The sequence below is a fragment of the Gobius niger genome (assembly GCF_951799975.1).
Source record: "Gobius niger genome assembly, chromosome: 24".
In the NCBI taxonomy this organism is placed as follows: Eukaryota; Metazoa; Chordata; class Actinopteri; order Gobiiformes; family Gobiidae; genus Gobius; species Gobius niger.
The window spans coordinates 16,243,927-16,263,746 of NC_136875.1; the positions used below are offsets into that span (position 1 = coordinate 16,243,927).

A 19,820-nucleotide genomic window follows, 5' to 3' on the forward strand; every position below is an offset into this window, starting at 1 on the left:
AGGGGGTGCAGGTCGCTCATGAACACCGGGTCGTCGATCTCCCTGAAGAAGCGCTTCAGGACGTCCGTCACGTCCTCGATGAAGTGGTCTCCGATCCGCAGCTTCACGTTCCGAGCGTCCGAGCGGAACTCGTCCATCAGGAGCTTGATCCGGGACTTGGCTCCGTTTTTACGGTAGATTCCCTCATGACCCAGACCTACGGGAAACACAAAAGTATTATTATTATTATTCCCTCATGACCCAGACCTACCGGTAACACAGATATTATTATTATTATTCCCTCATGACCCAGACCTACAGGAAACACACAGATATTATTATTATTATTCCCTCATGACCCAGACCTACAGGAAACACACAGATATTAATATTATTATTCCCTCATGACCCAAACCTACGGGAAACACACAAGTATTATTATCATCATCATCAGCTCCAGGTCCCTCAGGTTTGTCTCAGGTTTGTCTCAGGTTTGTCTCAGGTTTGTCTCAGGTTTGTCTCAGGTTTGTCTCAGGTTTGTCTCAGGTCCCTCAGGTTTGTCAGGTTTATGACACTTTACTGATGATCTTCAATACCTTCTAATATGTTTTGCTGCCAGCAGAGGGCACTGTTTACACCTGTGTTTAGGGTGGAGAGGAGCACAGCTTTTCCACAATAAACAACAATAAACCACTGAACAAGGATCTTTGGCTCCTGACTTTAGTCCCCGCTCTGTAACGGCCGACAGAGACCAGGGGAACCATAGACCACAGAGACCACAGAGATATTGATATATTCCACACTTTAAAGACACTAGATGAAGGTTGACATTTTATACTCACTACTGCCACCTCAGGTCATACGTGTAACTGCAGCAGCTTCTTTATTAAACCCTTAACTCCCACCTGAACCGAGCACATTTTCTCCAGTTTGGCTTTACCCCAATCCAAAAGCTTCTGGGAAAAAGGTGAGAAAATAGCAACAAAACTGAGACAAAAACAATGATGGAAATGTGACAAAAAAGCGAGAAAACATTGACGAAAAAGTGACGAAAAGTTGATGAAAAAATGACAAAAATGTGACAAAATCTGAAAAAAACATTACAAAAATATGCTAAAAATTTACAAAAAACATGACAAAAATGTGACAAAAATGTGACAAAAAATTAAACAAAAATGTGACAAAAATGTAAAAAAAAAATGACAAAAAATGAAAATAAAATTGATAAAAATGTGAAAAAAATGACTAAAAAATGACAAAAAAATGACAAAAATGTGACAAAAATGTGAAAAAAATGACAAAAAAATGACAAAAATGTGATAAAAAAATGACAAAAATGTGATAAAAAATTGACAAAAAATGAAAATAAAATTGATAAAAATGACAAAAAAATGACAAAAAAATGACAAAAAAATGACAAAAAAATGACAAAAAAATGACAAAAAAATGACAAAAAAATGACAAAAATGTGACAAAAATGTGACAAAAAAATGTGAAAAAAATGTGAAAAAAATGTGAAAAAAATGACTAAAAAATGACTAAAAAATGACTAAAATGTGAAAAAAAAAAGAAAATAAAATTGAGAAAAATGTGACAAAAATGTGGGGAAAAAAAGACAAAAATGTGATACAAATTTGACTAAAAAATGACAAAAATGTGAAAAAATGACAAAAAAATGACAAAAATGTGAAAAAAAAAATGACATAAAATTGATACAAATTTGACAAAACATTCTGAGGAGCTGACGTGAGGAAAAAGATCCTCTCGGTTGAGGCGGGAGTTCAAAGGTTAAGCTCGTGCATGACGGAGATTTCAGAGGCAGTTGTGGTGAACAGGTCTGAGCTCATTCTACACATGAGGACACGGCTGGAACATGTGTGTTTGTCTCGTACCGTACTGCGTGATGAAGGCGTGTGCTTCGTACCGTACTGCGTGATGTAGGCGTGTGCTTCGTACCGTACTGCGTGATGAAGGCGATGCAGCTGTCCACGATGATGGGGATGTCGTGGCGGCTGAGCTGCTGTTCCCTCAGAGAGTTCCCCCTCCCTCCGGACGCCCTCTGGATGTCCTCGCACCACAGGGAGAAGTCGCCGCGTCCCACCCCCTGGAGGTGCAGCGTCCTGGGGCAGAGCGGGGCCGAGACAGGGGGGGGGGGGTCAGAGCCGGGACGGGAGGAGAGAAGAAACCAGAGACCTGCTCATACTCACCGTCCTCTCTCCACCAGCACCAGAGTGTCCTTCTTCTCCCCGTCGCTGTCGGACACCAGGCCTGGAACACAGAGGGCTTCACTCAGTCACAGAAGAAGAAGAAGAAGAAGAAGAAGAAGAAGAAGAAGAAGAAGAAGAAGAAGAAGAAGAAGAAGAAGAAGAAGAAGAAGAAGAAGAAGAAGAAGAAGAAGAAGAAGAAGAAGAAGAAGAAGAAGAAGAAGAAGAAGAAGAAGAAGAAGAAGAAGAAGAAGAAGAAGAAGAAGAAGAAGAAGCCATTACAAAAAAAATGTGGGGGAAAAATGACAAAAATGTGACAAAAAATGTGAAAAAAAGACAAAAATGTGACAAAAAAATTACAAAAAATATGACAAAAATGTGATAAAAAATGACAAAAATGTGACAAAAATGTGATAAAAATGTGACAAAAATGTGAAAAAAAAATTGACAAAAAATTAAAAGAAAATGTGACAAAACATGTGAAAAAAAGACAAAAATGTGATAAAAATTTGACAAAATTTTTAAAAAAAAGGGACAAAAAAATTACAAAAAAATGACTAAAATGTGAAGAAAAAATGTGAAAAAATGACAAAAATGTGACAAAAATGTGACAAAAATATGACAAAATGTGAAAAAAAAATTGACAAAAAAAAATTGACAAAAGATTAAAAGAAAATGTGACAAAAATGTGACAAAAATATGACAAAAATGTGACAAAAATGTGATTAGAATTTGGGGGAAAAATGACAAAAATGTGACAAAAAAATGTGAAAATATGACAAAAATTTGAAAAAAAATGGACAAAAAATTGAGTAAAAAAAAAAATCAGACTCACTGAGCTCCTGCAGCCTCTGTAAGCTGATGATGTTCCTCAGTTAGAAGGTTTAATAGTTTAGTTCAGACTCACTGAGCTCCTGCAGCCTCTGTCAGCTGATGATGTTCCTCATTTAGAAGGTTTAATAGTTCAGACTCACTGAGCTCCTGCAGCCTCTGTAAGCTGATGATGTTCCTCATTTAGAAGGTTTAATAGTTTAGTTCAGACTCACTGAGCTCCTGCAGCCTCCGTAGGTTGATGATATCTTCTGCAGCTCCGTCCGTGCTGGGGCAGATGAAGAGGTTGGACTTCTGCAGGACGAAGAAGGCCTCTCTCCACTGCTGAGGGTCCAGCATGGCTCGGTACCTCATGAGGCCCACGCGCTGGAACTCCCTGGTCAGGAGGCAGTGGCAGCTCAGCGGGGTGAAGGCCTGGAGACAACACCACACCAGGAACACTTTAAGATCACTTTAAACCGCAGCTTTTCACACCATCTCCCACTCCATCCTCCTGCAGACTCTCCTCCACCGGCATCACAAACAGCCGTGTGAGATGTGTTAGTTAGGGGGCGCTGAGGGACAAAATTTACCCCCAAAATACTTTTTCTATTGATTAACCTCTTAACTCCTGCCTGAACCGAGAGCATTTTCTCCAGTTCAGCTTTACCCAAATCCTGTAGGCCAGTGTAACGCCTCATTTGAAAGATCTACAAAACTAAACGGATCTTTTTCCTCACGTCAGATTTTTATTCAGCACTTTTTTTGTCGGGCAGTCGTCTCATTTTTGTCAAATCTTCGTGACTTTTTTGTCACTTTTTCGTCCATTTTTCTGTCAATTTTTTGTCAAATTTTCTCACAATTTTGTCAAATTTTTGTCCATTTTTCTCACTTTTTTGTCAAATTTTTGTCATTTTTTTGTTGGGCAGTCGTCTCATTTTTGTCAAGTTTTCGGGACTTTTTTGTCACTTTTTTGTCAAATTATTCGCATTTTTTTGTCAAATTCTTATCACTTTTTCGTCCATTTTCTCTCAATTTTTTTTGTCAAATTTTTCTCACAATTTTGTCAAATTTTTGTCACTTTTTGTCACTTTTTCGTTCATTTTTTCCTCCATTTTTTGTAAATTTTTTGTCATTTTTTGTAAATTTTTTGTCCATTTTTTTCTCACTTTTTTGTGAAATTTTTGCAATTTTTTGTCATTTTTTGTTAATTTTTTGTCACTTTTTCGTCAATATTTTCTCACTTTTTTGTCACATTTTCATCCTTGTTTTCGTCTCAGTTTAGCTGCTTTTTTCTCACCTTTTTTGCAGAAGCTTTTAGATTGGGGTAAAGCTGGAGAAAATGTGCTCGGTTCAGGCGGGAGTTAAGGGGTTAATATTGCCTGCAGTTCACAAACTATCCACCAGGGGGTGCTGCAGCGCCCTCAGCACCCTGGGTTCCCACGGCCTTGGGTGTCTGTGGCTGTGAGGCGACCTTGAGTGTCTAGAAAGGCGCCTAAGAAATAAAATGCATTATTATTATTATTATTATTATTATTGTTATTATTATTAAACCGGGGGGGGGGGCGTGTTCACGTGTTCACGTTTCCACGGCGACACTGACGACGCACAGGAGACACTTCGTACCTTCCCGATGGCGTTGGTCCAGCTGTGCAGCTCGTCCGCCGTCTCCAGCCCAAACTGAAGGAGCTTCTCTGAGGTCAGGTACAGCTCGAAGGAGTAACGGAAGCTGCAAGTACACGATACTTTATAGTACACACGATACTTTATAGTACACACGATACTTTATAGTACACACGATACTTTATAGTACACACGATACTTTATAGTACACACAATACTTCATAGTACACACGATACTTTATAGTACACATGATACTTTATAGTACACACAATACTTTATAGTACACGCGATACTTTATAGTACACACAATACTTCATAGTACTGCATACAAAAAATTATAAAAATGTGATAAAAAAAGACAAAAATCTGACAAAAAATGACCAAAAAATCTGACAAAAATGTGATAAAAATTTGACTAAATTTTTTTAAAAAGGGACAAAAAAATTACAAAAAAATATAGAAATGTGTTTAAAAAAAATGACAAAAATGTGATAAAAAATGATAAAAAAAATTGACAAAAAATTTGAAAAATGAATTGAATACCCACCAAAAAAATGATGCAAAAAAAATCTGATGGCCGCCATTTTGAATACCGCAGTAGAATTACGCAGTACTACAACATGTAACAATGTCTCTACTCAGGATGAAAATAAAACGGATCGACAGAGGCGTTTTATATTTACTCATGAAGAAAACAGTAAAAACACAGGTTTATGTGAAGAAACCAACAAACCTCTGTCTGTGGAGCTACAGCAGGATTTACTAAAGATCTGCTCCACTCTGAAGACTAAATGAACACATCGAAGAGGAAACAGGAAACCTTTCTCTGTGATTGTTACAGTTTGTCGACAGAGTCTCAGTCTGAGTCAGAGTTTAAGCTGCTCAACATGTTAGCATGCTACCGGTTAGCAAACACATGTGTGTCTCACATCTATGAACCCAGAGGAAACACTACAGCAGAGGTGGGCAAGTTTGTGTCATGGAGGGACAATTTTCTTCTCTTCAACTCACAATTGTTGCCCAAAATAAAGCACCTTTTTTCTACAAATATAAGTTTTGCACTTAACATATGACCTATTGTGGTGTTATTTTTTTCATTTTTTTTTTTTTTCATTTTATTTATTTATTCATTTCATTCAAAAGTGATGTTATGCAAGTACAATAAAACCGCAGACACAGTATGAATCAGGGCTGGACTGGCCATCGGGAGATTCGGGAGTTTTCCCGATGGGCCGACATACTTTTGGGCCGATTGGGCCAGTCAGATCGAGATAAGGCCAGTGATTTCCTTTCACCGGCCCACAATTAGCGTGAAGAGCCATCAGAGTCTCTATCGTTACGTAGATGCAATTACACAACTCCTCCACTAGAGGGATATGATGCCTTTTATACCCTGCTGGTGGTGCTTTCTTGAGTCCTGGTTCACAGATAATCTCATATAATGAGCGATGGGCCTCTGGGACATAACACTCATGCCCCTCACATTGCGAATATCAGAGGAAATAGTTTATTGTAACTCCTTCCAGGACCCACAGAACCTCAGACCTCTATTTTTATACATTTTAGACAAATGTTTGCAAAGAAGTGCATGCTGGGAGTTGTCAGGTGACTCCGTCTTGTCCCTCGTCGTCAGTGCAGTTTGGAAATCTTGTTTCCATTGAAAGGATTTACAATGTTTGGCCTTTTTGGGACTTCTATTCTCACTCCACACCTCCTGAACTCCGTGGTGAGTTTTATCTTCAATCCACAGTGGGATCAATTGGTTGGTTTTGAGAAGTTTATTTGTGTTGCAGTCTCGAGAGGAACTTCATTAACGGAACACACATTTTAAGATTGTTAAGTCATTTTACAAAAGTTCCATCAAATTGTAAATGACAAGATTAAAGTGTTGAGTCTCTGAGGCGTGAGCTTGAATTCGGCAGAAACAAAATGCAACTATTGTCCTCGATTCGTAGCTTATACTGTTTTAGTTCAAGCCAAGGGTTTATTGTTTTGCTCATCACCTCGACTATTGCATTGAATATGACTGTTTTTTTTTTTTAGAGGGCTGGTCTTGACTCAAAAGTCCCGGGCCAATTTTTTCTGCCAGTCCAGCCCTGGTATGAATGAAACGGAGCAGAGGAGAAGAACAAGTCTTATAATATCTGCCCCTTTTGTTACTTCACACTTTACACTTCACACTGTTGTCCTTTGGAAAATGGTATGTATTTATGTTTACATACATGTATTTATTTTGCTGGGAAATGTGAAAATGTTGCCAGTATTTTCCACATTGTAGAGTCCTTTTCATGTGTTTGGTCTCCGATTTATGAATAAATGTTTCTTCAAAATTCTCTTGGGGGCCAAAGGTTTTACGCTGGAGGGCCGAATTTGGCCCCCAGGCCTGACGTTGCCTTCCCCTGTACTACAGTAACAGCTCTGACCTCTGACCTCTGACCTCTGGCACATGTTGTATCCAAGGTTTGAAGTTTGGTTCTGAGCTGTTGAAGGTAAATGCTAACCGGTAGCATGCTAACGTCTAACACTGACTCACTGGTTTCTTCACATAAACGTGCGTCTCTGGGGTCGAGTTTTTACTGTTTTCTTCTTGAGCGGTGATTACGAGTTCATTAAAATGCCACAGTTTCATTTTCATCCTGAGTAGAGATATTGGTACATGTTGTAGTACTGCATACTTCTACTGCGGAATTCAAAATGGCCGCCATCACAACAAAGGCCACATGACTGAAAGGCAAGTATACTTCCCCCCGCGGGTGAAGCAGGGCGTGTGGTCAGAGCGTGTGGTCGTGTGGTCGTGTGGTCATGTGGTCGTGTGGTCATGTGGTCAGGTCATGTGGTCATGTGGTCGTGTGGTCAGTTACCGGTGGATGAAGCCGTTGCTCCGCCTCTTGCTGCCGTCGGGCCGGGTCACTCCCAGACTCAGCAGGTCTCTGTAGGTCAGCGTCAGCACCGGGTCTGGACTGAGCTCGGACTCGGACAGGACCAGAGAGCGCTCCACACTGCCCCACAGCCGCTGGAAGTCTGAGGGAGTCACAGAGTCACAGAAATGCATTTAGGCTGACAGAACCAGGAGGAAAACAGAACAAAACAGCAGAGAAAAAGCAAGGAAAGGACGACAAAAAGTGATGGAAATGTGGCAAGAAAAAGTGACATTGCTGCAACAACACGAGAAAAAAGATCCAAATCTAAAAGCTTCTCGTTTACATTTGAAAGCTAAGACCTACTAGACTGATCCTATCTTTATTGTCGCGTTGTCACTGCATTTTCATCACATTTTTGAAGCTTTCTTGTCACTCTTTAGTCGTGTGTGTTATTTTTACTGCGTCATTGTTGCTTTTCCGCAGTAGCAGCAGCAGTAGTAGTATTAGCAGTAGCAGTAGTAGTAGTAGTAGTAGTAGTAGTAGTAGTAGTAGTAGTAGTAGTAGTAGTAGTAGTAGTAGTAGTAGTAGTAGTAGTAGTAGTATTAGCAGTAGCAGTAGTAGTAGTAGTAGTAGTATTAGCAGTAGCAGTAGTAGTAGTAGTATTAGCAGTAGTGTTAGTAGTAGTAGTAGTAGCAGCAGTAGCAGTAGTAGTAGTAGTATTAGCAGTAGTGTTAGTAGTAGTAGTAGTAGCAGCAGTAGCAGTTTTAGCAGTAGTAGTAGTAGCAGTAGTAGTAGCAGTAGCAGTAGTATTAGCAGTAGTAGTAGTAGTAGTAGTATTAGTAGTAGTAGTAGTAGTAGTAGCAGTAGCAGTAGTAGCAGTAGTAGTAGTAGTAGTAGCAGTAGTAGTAGTAGTAGCAGTAGCAGTAGCAGTAGTAGTAGTAGTAGTAGTAGCAGTAGCAGTAGCAGTAGTAGCAGTAGTAGTAGTAGTAGTAGCAGTAGCAGTAGCAGTAGTAGTAGTATTGGTAGTGTCTCCTGACCGTCTCGGTTCCTGCGGGTCAGGGTTCCTCTGTAGGTGGAGCTGGACTTGAACAGAAACCCAGAGTGAAGAACCGGCTGCATGATCTCATCGTAAACGCCCGGCTCTGAGAAACAAAAACATAAACAACATAAACCTCAGGAACAGAGGAAACAAAAAACACATAAACTAAAATATAAAACCACAAACATAAACAATATAAACCTCAGGAACAGAGGAAAGTAAACATGAGCCTAAAAACACATAAACTAAAAGTCAGTGAGATCTCATTTAGGTTTTTGGTTATTTATTATATTTCAAACCTCTGCAGAACCACACTCAGTTACAGCCGCAGTTACAGTCTGTACCTGAAGGAGGCGCCTGCTCCGTGACGGGGCTGTCGTCGTGGGAACCGCTGGCGTCGTCAGCTGACCGCGCTGACTCCGCCTCCGAGAAGATGTGCGTGACGGTTTTCAGAAGCGTCTGTTCGGACACGGCGGCGCAAAGAACCTGCGGCGAGAAACAGGAGTCAGGACACGCCCACATACCAGAGTCAGGCCACGCCCACAAACCAGAGTCAGGACACGCCCACATACTAGAGTCAGGACACGCCCATATACCAGAGTCAGGACACGCCCATATATGGAGCACCGCCTTTCCTGCTACACGTGGTCAGGACATGCCCATATATGGAGCACAGCCTTTCCTGCTACACGTGGATACCAAACATGTACCAAACAGTTAAGAGCAGGGAGCCACACGGACATGTTGGAGTCACTTCCTGGATAAATTTCAGAGAATAAACATCGTAAAGAGTTCGGGCTGATTTTACTCACAGGGAAAAATAATAAAATCTAGTGACATCAACTTGAAACTTCTGCTGAATATTACTGATATACAGGTCCTTCTCAAAAACTTAGCATATTGTGATAAAGTTCATTCTTTTCCATAATGTAATGATAGAAATTAAACGTTCATATATTTTAGATTCATTGCACACCAACTGAAATATTTCAGGTCTTTTATTGTTTTAAAACTGATGATTTTGGCAAACAGCTCATGAAAACCCCAAATTCCTATCTCAAAAAATTAGCATATTTCATCCGTCCAATAAAAGAAAAGTGTTTTTAATACAAAAAAAAGTCAACCTTCAAACAATTATGTTCAGTTATGCACTTAATACTTGGTGGGGAATCCTTTTGCAGAAATAACTGCTTCAATGCGGCGTGGCCTGGAGGTAATCAGCCTGTGGCACTGCTGAGGTGTTCTGGAGGCCCAGGATGCTTCGAGAGCCGCCTTAAGCTCATCCAGAGTGTTGGGTCTCTCAACCTTCTCTTCACAATATCCCACAGATTCTCTATGGGGTTCAGGTCAGGAGAGTTGGCAGGCCAGTTGAGCACAGTAATACAATGGTCAGTAAACCAGTGTGTTTGGCACTGTGAGCAGGTGCCAGGTCGTGCTGAAACATGAAATCTTCATCTCCATAAAGCTTTTCCGCAGATGGAAGCATGAAGTGCTCCAAAATCTCCTGATAGTTACAGTAGCTGCATTGACCCTGCCCTTGATAAAACACAGTGGACCAACACCAGCAGCTGACATGGCACCCCAGACCATCACTGACTGTGGGTACGCGACACTGGACTTCAGGCATTTTGGCATGTCCTTCTCCCCAGTCTTCCTCCAGACTCTGGCACCTTGATTTCCGAAGGACACTTTGGACCACTGAGCAACAGTCCAGTGCTGCTTCTCTGCAGGTCAGGCGCTTCTGCCGCTGCTTCTGGTTCAAAAGTGGCTTGACCTGGGGAATGCGGCACCTGTAGCCCATTTCGAGCACACGCCTGTGCACGGTGGCTCTGGATGTTTGTACTCCAGACTCAGTCCACTGCTTCCGCAGGTCCCCCAAGGTCTGGAATCAGTCCTTCTCCACAATCTTCCTCAGGGTCCGGTCACCTCTTCTCGTTGTGCTTTTTCCTTCCCACTGAGGTGCCTGATACAGCACTCTGGGAACAGCCTGTTCAGAAATATCTTTCTGTGTCTGACCCTCTTGCTTGAGGGTGTCAGTGATGCCTCCTGGACACTGTCAGGTCGACAGTCTTACCCATGATTGCGGTTTTGAGTAATGAACCAGGCTGGGAGTTTTTAAAGGGGCTGGAAGTAAGTTCGCCATGTTATACTCACTACTGCCACCTCAGGCCATATGTGTAACTGCACCTTCTATATTAAGCTCGTGCATGACGGCAATTCGGGCCGAAGTGACACATTTGTGAGTGACCGTACAGGATTTTAGAGGCAGTTGTGGTGAACAGGTCTGAGCTCATTCTACACATGAGGACATGGAGGAACATGTAGGGGAGGAAAATACTTCATTTTAACATTTTTAAACTCCTTATAGTCCCTTTAAAAGCTGTAGGAATCGTTTGCAGGTGTTTCAAGTTAATGAGTAGCTCGTTTTGAGAACTTTTTCATGATATGCTAATTTTTTGAGATAGGAATTTGGGGTTTCCATGAACTGTATGCCAAAATCATCAGTATTAAAACAATAAAAGACCTCAAATATTTCAGTTGGTGTGCAATGAATCTAAAATATATGAGTTTAATTTTTATCATTACATTATGGAAAAGAATGAACTTTATCACAATATGCTAATTTTTTTAGAAGGACCTGTATACGGACGATATTCTCAGCGACAAAATGGAAATAATGAAATGAGAAATAATGAGTCAGGTTTAACCTCTTAACCCCCGCCTGAATCGAGCTTTACCCAAATCTAAAAGACCAAATCAAGGATGAGAATATGACAAGTAAAAAGTGACAAAAACGAAACAAAAACAGCGATGAAGAAAGCAACAAAACAATGACAAAAATCAGATAGAAATATTCGATACTGAACCGATACCAGTTTTGGCTATTAACATTTCAAAGTGAATATTTCCATCTGCAGCGTCTGGACTTCCAAAACTCTGACACTGAGAACCTTTAACAGCGGAGCCTCACAGAGCGCCGTCTTTACAGCGCCGTCTTTAAAGCAGCATCTCTAAAGCGGCGTTCAGCAGCTGGACCAATATGGTCTGAAAGTCTTTAAACGCGTTGCTTGAGGGCACGGCGGCAGAGCCTTTGTGCTCTGACTCTAAACGGACACTTTCAGAGGTCACGAGGTCACCGACACCAGAGGCTCTCTTCAGATTAAAGTCCGGCCTGAGGGAATCGAACCTCAGACTGACCCCGGAGCAGCTCTAAAACACACAGCTGCCACACAGACCACACCACAGGGGGCAGCACTGAGTCACAGCCACAGGACCTTCAGGTTTTTAATCTTCAGGAGCCGCTTCACAAACAAACGACCTCCTGTTCATCAACAACTTCTTCATTTCACTTCTGGCTTGAGACAGATGTAGGACCACATTAGTCCAGCGCTCAGGGCCTCATTATGAAGCTCAGAGCCCAGAGTGAGTGTCTTTGATCGGTCACGTTCATGGAGGATTATGTTGTACCTTCAGAAGAGTCTGGTGGATGTTTTGTACCTTCAGAAGAGTCTGGTGGATGTTTTGTACCTTCAGAAGAGTCTGGTGGATGTTTTATACCTTCAGAAGAGTCTGGTGGATGTTTTGTACCTTCAGAAGAGTCTGGTGGATGTTGTACCTTCAGAAGAGTCTGGTGGATGTTTTATACCTTCAGAAGAGTCTGGTGGATGTTTTATACTTTCAGAAGAGTCTGGTGGATGTTGTACCTTCAGAAGAGTCTGGTGGATGTTTTGTACCTTCAGAAGAGTCTGGTGGATGTTTTATACCTTCAGAAGAGTCTGGTGGATGTTTTGTACCTTCAGAAGAGTCTGGTGGATGTTTTGTACCTTCAGAAGTGTCTGGTGGATGTTTTATACCTTCAGAAGTGTCTGGTGGATGTTTTGTACCTTCAGAAGTGTCTGGTGGATGTTTTATACCTTCAGAAGTGTCTGGTGGATGTTTTATACCTTCAGAAGTGTCTGGTGGATGTGTTGTACCTTCAGAAGTGTCTGGTGGATGTTTTATACCTTCAGAAGTGTCTGGTGGATGTTTTGTACCTTCAGAAGTGTCTGGTGGATGTTTTATACCTTCAGAAGTGTCTGGTGGATGTGTTGTACCTTCAGAAGTGTCTGGTGGATGTTTTATACCTTCAGAAGTGTCTGGTGGATGTTTTGTACCTTCAGAAGTGTCTGGTGGATGTTTTGTACCTTCAGAAGTGTCTGGTGGATGTTTTACCTTCAGAAGAGTCTGGTGGATGTTTTGTACCTTCAGAAGAGTCTGGTGGATGTTTTATACCTTCAGAAGAGTCTGGTGGATGTTTTATACCTTCAGAAGAGTCTGGTGGATGTTTTATACCTTCAGAAGAGTCTGGTGGATGTGTTGTACCTTCAGAAGAGTCTGGTGGATGTGTTGTACCTTCAGAAGAGTCTGGTGGATGTTTTGTACCTTCAGAAGAGTCTGGTGGATGTGTTGTACCTTCAGAAGTGTCTGGTGGATGTGTTGTACCTTCAGAAGAGTCTGGTGGATGTTTTGTACCTTCAGAAGAGTCTGGTGGATGTGTTGTACCTTCAGAAGTGTCTGGTGGATGTTTTGTACCTTCAGAAGAGTCTGGTGGATGTGTTGTACCTTCAGAAGTGTCTGGTGGATGTGTTGTACCTTCAGAAGTGTCTGGTGGATGTTTTGTACCTTCAGAAGTGTCTGGTGGATGTTTTACCTTCAGAAGAGTCTGGTGGATGTTTTATACCTTCAGAAGAGTCTGGTGGATGTTTTATACCTTCAGAAGAGTCTGGTGGATGTTTTATACTTTCAGAAGAGTCTGGTGGATGTTGTACCTTCAGAAGAGTCTGGTGGATGTTTTATACTTTCAGAAGAGTCTGGTGGATGTTGTACCTTCAGAAGAGTCTGGTGGATGTTTTATACTTTCAGAAGAGTCTGGTGGATGTTTTATACCTTCAGAAGAGTCTGGTGGATGTTTTGTACCTTCAGAAGAGTCTGGTGGATGTTTTACCTTCAGAAGAGTCTGGTGGATGTTTTGTACCTTCAGAAGAGTCTGGTGGATGTTTTGTACCTTCAGAAGAGTCTGGTGGATGTTTTATACCTTCAGAAGTGTCTGGTGGATGTTTTGTACCTTCAGAAGAGTCTGGTGGATGTTTTACCTTCAGAAGAGTCTGGTGGATGTTTTGTACCTTCAGAAGAGTCTGGTGGATGTTTTATACCTTCAGAAGAGTCTGGTGGATGTTTTATACCTTCAGAAGAGTCTGGTGGATGTTTTGTACCTTCAGAAGTGTCTGGTGGATGTGTTGTACCTTCAGAAGAGTCTGGTGGATGTTTTGTACCTTCAGAAGTGTCTGGTGGATGTGTTGTACCTTCAGGAGAGTCTGGTGGATGTGTTGTACCTTCAGAAGAGTCTGGTGGATGTTTTGTACCTTCAGAAGAGTCTGGTGGATGTTTTACCTTCAGAAGAGTCTGGTGGATGTGTTGTACCTTCAGAAGAGTCTGGTGGATGTGTTGTACCTTCAGAAGAGTCTGGTGGATGTTTTGTACCTTCAGAAGTGTCTGGTGGCTGCTGAACCCCGGGTGTGGGCTCCTCCAGCGTCCCTCGCGGTACTTCAGGCTGATGAACTCCCTCCTCTGCTCGGGGGCGGAGTCACAGTCCAGCTCCTCGCCGGCGGGAAGACGACTCGCCCAGAACTCGTTGGCGCGGTCGTTCCCCAGCATGATGAACAGCTGACGGCCATATTAGAACAGAAACATCAAGACGAGGGATTTATGAGTCATCAGGTTTTTAACCCCTTAACTCCCGCCTGAACAGAGCACATTTACTCCAGTTTGGCTTTACCCCAATCCAAAAGCTTCTGGGAAAAAGGTGCGAAAATAGCAACAAAACTGAGACGAAAACAATGATGGAAATGTGACAAAAAAGTGAGAAAACATTGATGAAAAAGTGGCAAAAATGTAAATGTAAAAATGTCACAAGAAATTGACAAAAAATTGACAAATATTTGATTTAAAAAAATTACAAAAAAATTACAAAAAAATTACAAAAATATGACAAAATGTGATAAAAATTTGACAAAAATAAATAAAAAATTACAAAAAATTAAAAAAAATTGACAAAAAAAATGACAAAAATTTGACAAAAAATTGACAAAAAATGACAAAAAATGACAAAAAAATGACGAAAAAATGACAAAAAAGTTACAAAATTTTTAAAAAAAATTAACGAAAAACAAAACAAAAAAAGGACAAAAATGTGACAAAAATGTGATAAAAATTTGACCCAAAAAAAAAGATGAAATAATGTCAAAAATGTGACTAAAAATTACAAAAATTGGATAAAAATTTGTCAATTTTTTTTTTTTTAAATTAAACAAAAAAAAGGACGAAAAAAGGACAAAAAATGACAAAAAAAAGTTACAAAAATGAGTTGAATACCCCACAAAGAAAAGATGGAAAAAAAAATCTGATGACGTGAGGAAAAAGATCCTCTCGGTTCAGGCGGGAGTTAAGAGGTTAATATAAAGTGTCACACCTTTAATTCTTTGAACAGAGAAAATATATATTTGATAGAACAAAATCTGCCGATGCTGAAGAGGAAAATCCAATGACGATCCAAGTCTCACCTGTACGATCTCGTTGCTCCACACGCTGGTGTCCAGTTTGAGGCTCTGGACTTTGGACACGGACGTCCCGAGGCTGCGGTGCTGACCTGAGGACGAGGGGGAGTAAAACTGTTACTGAGGTGCTGTTGCCGTGGTGATCCGTTAGAGCCGATGTCCTGCTCCGGCGGCCATGTTGGTCTGGTTCATTCAACTGAAGAACCCGTGAGACTAACAAGACTATAAGGTCCATGTTTGACCATGAAGTCTTTAAAGGAACAGGCCAGCGTTTCTCCACACTGAGATATGTTCTTACCTGAGCTGTGACGAGTTCTTTAGGACCTGTCTGATCTTCAGTCACGTAACCACAGCGCAGACGGCGTTAGCATTTAGCCTCTCCCTCTCTCCTCTATAGCTCCAAAACAGGTCAAGATAGAAGCTACCAAGCTCTTCCACGTTTTCCCTCTTTAAATATGGTTACGTGAAGTGTTCCACTACAAAGTATAATTACACACAATTAAACAATGTGGATTTTCTAAGCGGATAAAAGGGGGGACTATATTGTAAGGCGTAATAATACCAGGAGTAGTTTGGCATCCGCACAGTAATCTTCACTTTACTGTGCGGATGCCAAACTAACAAAAAACTAACAAAAAGTGACAAAAAAATGACCCAAAAAAAATGACAAAAAGTGACAAAAAAATCACCAAAAAGTGACAAAAAATGACAAAAAAATCACCAAAAAATCACCAAAAAATCACCAAAAAATCACCAAAAAATCACCAAAAAATCACCAAAAAATCACCAAAAAATCACCAAAAAATCACCAAAAAATCACCAAAAAATGACAAAAAATGACCCAAAAAAATTACTAAAAAATCACCAAAAAAAATGTACAAAAAATTTTACAATTTTTTTTACTAAAAATTACTAAAAATTACAAAAAATGCCAAACTACTCCTGGTATTATTACGCCTTACAATACACTATACACTTCACGTAACCATATTTAAATAGGGAAAACGTGGAAGAGCTTGGTAGCTTCTATCTTGACCTGTTTTGGAGCTATAGAGGAGAGAGGGAGAGGCTAAATGCTAACGCCGTCTGCGCTGTGTTTATGTGACTGAAGATCAGACAGGTCCTAAAGAACTCGTCACAGCTCAGGTAAGAACTCAGTATGGAAAAACGCTGGCCTGTTCCTTTAAGTATTTGGTGTTTTTTTTACACCAAATAGTACTTTCTCCCCCTCTCTCTCCTGTGGTACCTGTGGTTTCGTTCATATTGTTCTGTGATGTGACTGCACTTGTAAAACACGCAGCAAAAATGTGGATCGACCGGATCCAACTCCTCAGGCGTGTGAATACTTATACTAGTACTACACCTCCTCATAGCTCAGGCGTGTACTCTAAGAATACTTATACTAACACTACACCTCCTCAGAGCTCAGGCGTGTACTCTAAGAATACTTATACTTATACTAATACTATAACTCTTCAGTCAAAGCTCAGACGTGTACTCTATGAATATTTATACTTATACTAATACTATAACTCTTCAGTCAGAGCCGCGCTCAGACGTGTACTCTGCCAATACTATAATACTACTAATACTAATAATACTACTGCAAATACTACAAGTACATCCAGACTTCAGGCCAGAGACTGAGATAAATATGTTCTTACCGGCTCAGTTCTCACAGTTCTCACAGTTCTTACCGGCTCAGTTCTTGCCGGCTCGGTTCTTACTCAGTTCTTACAGTTCTTACGGGCTTGGTTCTCACAGTTCTTACCGGCTCGGTTCTTACTTCAGTTCTTACAGTTCTTACAGTTCTTCCCGGCTCAGTTCTTACTTTAGTTCTTACCAGCTCAGTTCTTACGGGCTCGGTTCTTGCAGGCTCAGTTCTTACAGTTCTTGCAGTTCTTACCGGCGCAGTTCTTGCAGATGACCACGCACAGGTTGATGGAGGCCCAGTCCGGGTTCAGGGCCCGGCAGTCGGCGCAGACCCGGTTGGACTTGTTGGACCAGATCTTCTCGGCGACCTCGTAGTCCGACAGCGTCTCAGCGATGGCGTCCTGGAGCGTCTCCGTCCACTCGCGTTTCTCACGCTCAGAGTCGGCCACGAAGCTGCAGAAAATATAAATTTGTAAATATATATTTATATAAATAAAGATCTTCTTCTTCTTCAGACGAGACACGTTTGTAGGGATTTAACTACAGGCTACAGGCTACAGGCTACAGGCTACAAGCTACAGGCTACAGGCTACAGGCTACAGGCTACAGGCTACAGGCTACAAAGTAAGAGCTACAAGCTACAGGCTACAGGCTACACGGTACAAACTAAGAGCTACAAGCTACAGGCTACAGGCTACAGGCTACAGGCTACAGGCTACAGGCTACAAACTAAGAGCTACAAGCTACAGGCTACAGGCTACAGGCTACAGGCTACAGGCTACAAGCTACAGGCTACAGGCTACAGGCTACAGGCTACAGGCTACAGGCTACAGGCTACAGGCTACAGGCTACAAGCTACAGGCTACAGGCTACAGGCTACAGGCTACAGGCTACAGGCTACACGGTACAAACTAAGAGCTACAAGCTACAGGCTACAGGCTACAGGCTACAGGCTACAGGCTACAAACTAAGAGCTACAAGCTACAGGCTACAGGCTACAGGCTACAGGCTACAAGCTACAGGCTACAGGCTACAGGCTACAGGCTACAGGCTACAGGCTACAAGCTACAGGCTACAGGCTACAGGCTACAGGCTACAGGCTACAGGCTACAAGCTAAGAGCTACAAGCTACAGGCTACAGGCTACAAACTAAGAGCTACAAGCTACAGGCTACAGGCTACAGGCTACAGGCTACAAACTAAGAGCTACAAGCTACAGGCTACAGGCTACAGGCTACAAACTAAGAGCTACAAGCTACAGGCTACAGGCTACAGGCTACAGGCTACAAGCTACACGCTACACGCTACACGCTACACGCTACACGCTACAGGCTACAGGCTACAAAGTAAGAGCTACAAGCTACAGGCTACAGGCTACACGGTACAAACTAAGAGCTACAAGCTACAGGCTACAGGCTACAGGCTACAAACTAAGAGCTACAAGCTACAGGCTACAGGCTACAGGCTACAAACTAAGAGCTACAAGCTACAGGCTACAGGCTACAAACTAAGAGCTACAAGCTACAGGCTACAGGCTACAGGCTACAAACTAAGAGCTACAAGCTACAGGCTACAGGCTACAAGCTACAAGCTACAGGTTACAAGCTACAAGCTACAGGTTACAAGCTACAAGCTACAAGCTAAGAGCTACAAGCTACAGGCTACAGGCTACAAGCTACAGGTTACAAACTAAGAGCTACAAGCTACAGGCTACAAACTAAGAGCTACAAGCTACAGGTTACAAGCTACAAACTAAGAGCTACAGGCTACAGGCTACAAGCTACAGGCTACAAACTAAGAGCTACAAGCTACAGGCTACAGGCTACAGGCTACAGGCTACAGGCTACAAACTAAGAGCTACAAGCTACAGGCTACAGGCTACAGGCTACAGGCTACAAACTAAGAGCTACAAGCTACAGGCTACAGGCTACAAGCTAAGAGCTACAAGCTACAGGCTACAGGCTACAAACTAAGAGCTACAAGCTACAGGCTACAGGCTACAGGCTACAGGCTACAAACTAAGAGCTACAAGCTACAGGCTACAGGCTACAGGCTACAAACTAAGAGCTACAAGCTACAGGCTACAGGCTACAAACTAAGAGCTACAAGCTACAGGCTACAGGCTACAGGCTACAGGCTACAAACTAAGAGCTACAAGCTACAGGCTACAGGCTATAGGCTACAGGCTACAGGCTACAAACTAAGAGCTACAAGCTACAGGCTACAGGCTACAAACTAAGAGCTACAAGCTACAGGCTACAGGCTACAGGCTACAGGCTACAAACTAAGAGCTACAAGCTACAGGCTACAGGCTACAGGCTACAGGCTACAGGCTACAAACTAAGAGCTACAAGCTACAGGCTACAGGCTACAGGCTACAAACTAAGAGCTACAAGCTACAGGCTACAGGCTACAGGCTACAGGCTACAAACTAAGAGCTACAAGCTACAGGCTACAGGCTACAAGCTACAAGCTACAGGTTACAAGCTACAAGCTACAGGCTACAAGCTACAAGCTACAGGTTACAAGCTACAAACTAAGAGCTACAGGCTACAGGCTACAAGCTACAGGCTACAAACTAAGAGCTACAAGCTACAGGCTACAGGCTACAGGCTACAGGCTACAGGCTACAAACTAAGAGCTACAAGCTACAGGCTACAGGCTACAGGCTACAGGCTACAAACTAAGAGCTACAAGCTACAGGCTACAGGCTACAGGCTACAGGCTACAAACTAAGAGCTACAAGCTACAGGCTACAGGCTACAAACTAAGAGCTACAAGCTACAGGCTACAGGCTACAGGCTACAGGCTACAAACTAAGAGCTACAAGCTACAGGCTACAGGCTACAGGCTACAGGCTACAGGCTACAAACTAAGAGCTACAAGCTACAGGCTACAGGCTACAGGCTACAAACTAAGAGCTACAAGCTACAGGCTACAGGCTACAGGCTACAGGCTACAAACTAAGAGCTACAAGCTACAGGCTACAGGCTACAGGCTACAGGCTACAAACTAAGAGCTACAAGCTACAGGCTACAGGCTACAAACTAAGAGCTAC

The 19,820-nt window shown here is 42.1% G+C and overlaps 1 protein-coding gene across 1 annotated transcript in view; it reads right to left on the reverse strand.

Moving 5' to 3' along the window:
* Nucleotides 1-19,820, reverse strand: part of arap3 (ArfGAP with RhoGAP domain, ankyrin repeat and PH domain 3) — a 77,643-nt gene that overhangs the window by 19,456 nt on the left and 38,367 nt on the right. The window contains exons 12-22 of the mRNA XM_079582550.1: nt 17,017-17,216; nt 15,117-15,202; nt 14,038-14,220; nt 8,862-9,003; nt 8,516-8,620; nt 7,479-7,638; nt 4,620-4,722; nt 3,230-3,428; nt 2,187-2,247; nt 1,936-2,099; nt 1-196 (exon numbers count right to left, since the gene is read on the reverse strand). The exon at nt 1-196 is cut by the window's left edge and continues 17 nt beyond it. Of these exons, the coding sequence (XP_079438676.1) occupies nt 1-196; nt 1,936-2,099; nt 2,187-2,247; nt 3,230-3,428; nt 4,620-4,722; nt 7,479-7,638; nt 8,516-8,620; nt 8,862-9,003; nt 14,038-14,220; nt 15,117-15,202; nt 17,017-17,216 (1,599 nt within the window). The remainder of the gene's footprint in view (nt 197-1,935; nt 2,100-2,186; nt 2,248-3,229; nt 3,429-4,619; nt 4,723-7,478; nt 7,639-8,515; nt 8,621-8,861; nt 9,004-14,037; nt 14,221-15,116; nt 15,203-17,016; nt 17,217-19,820) is intronic.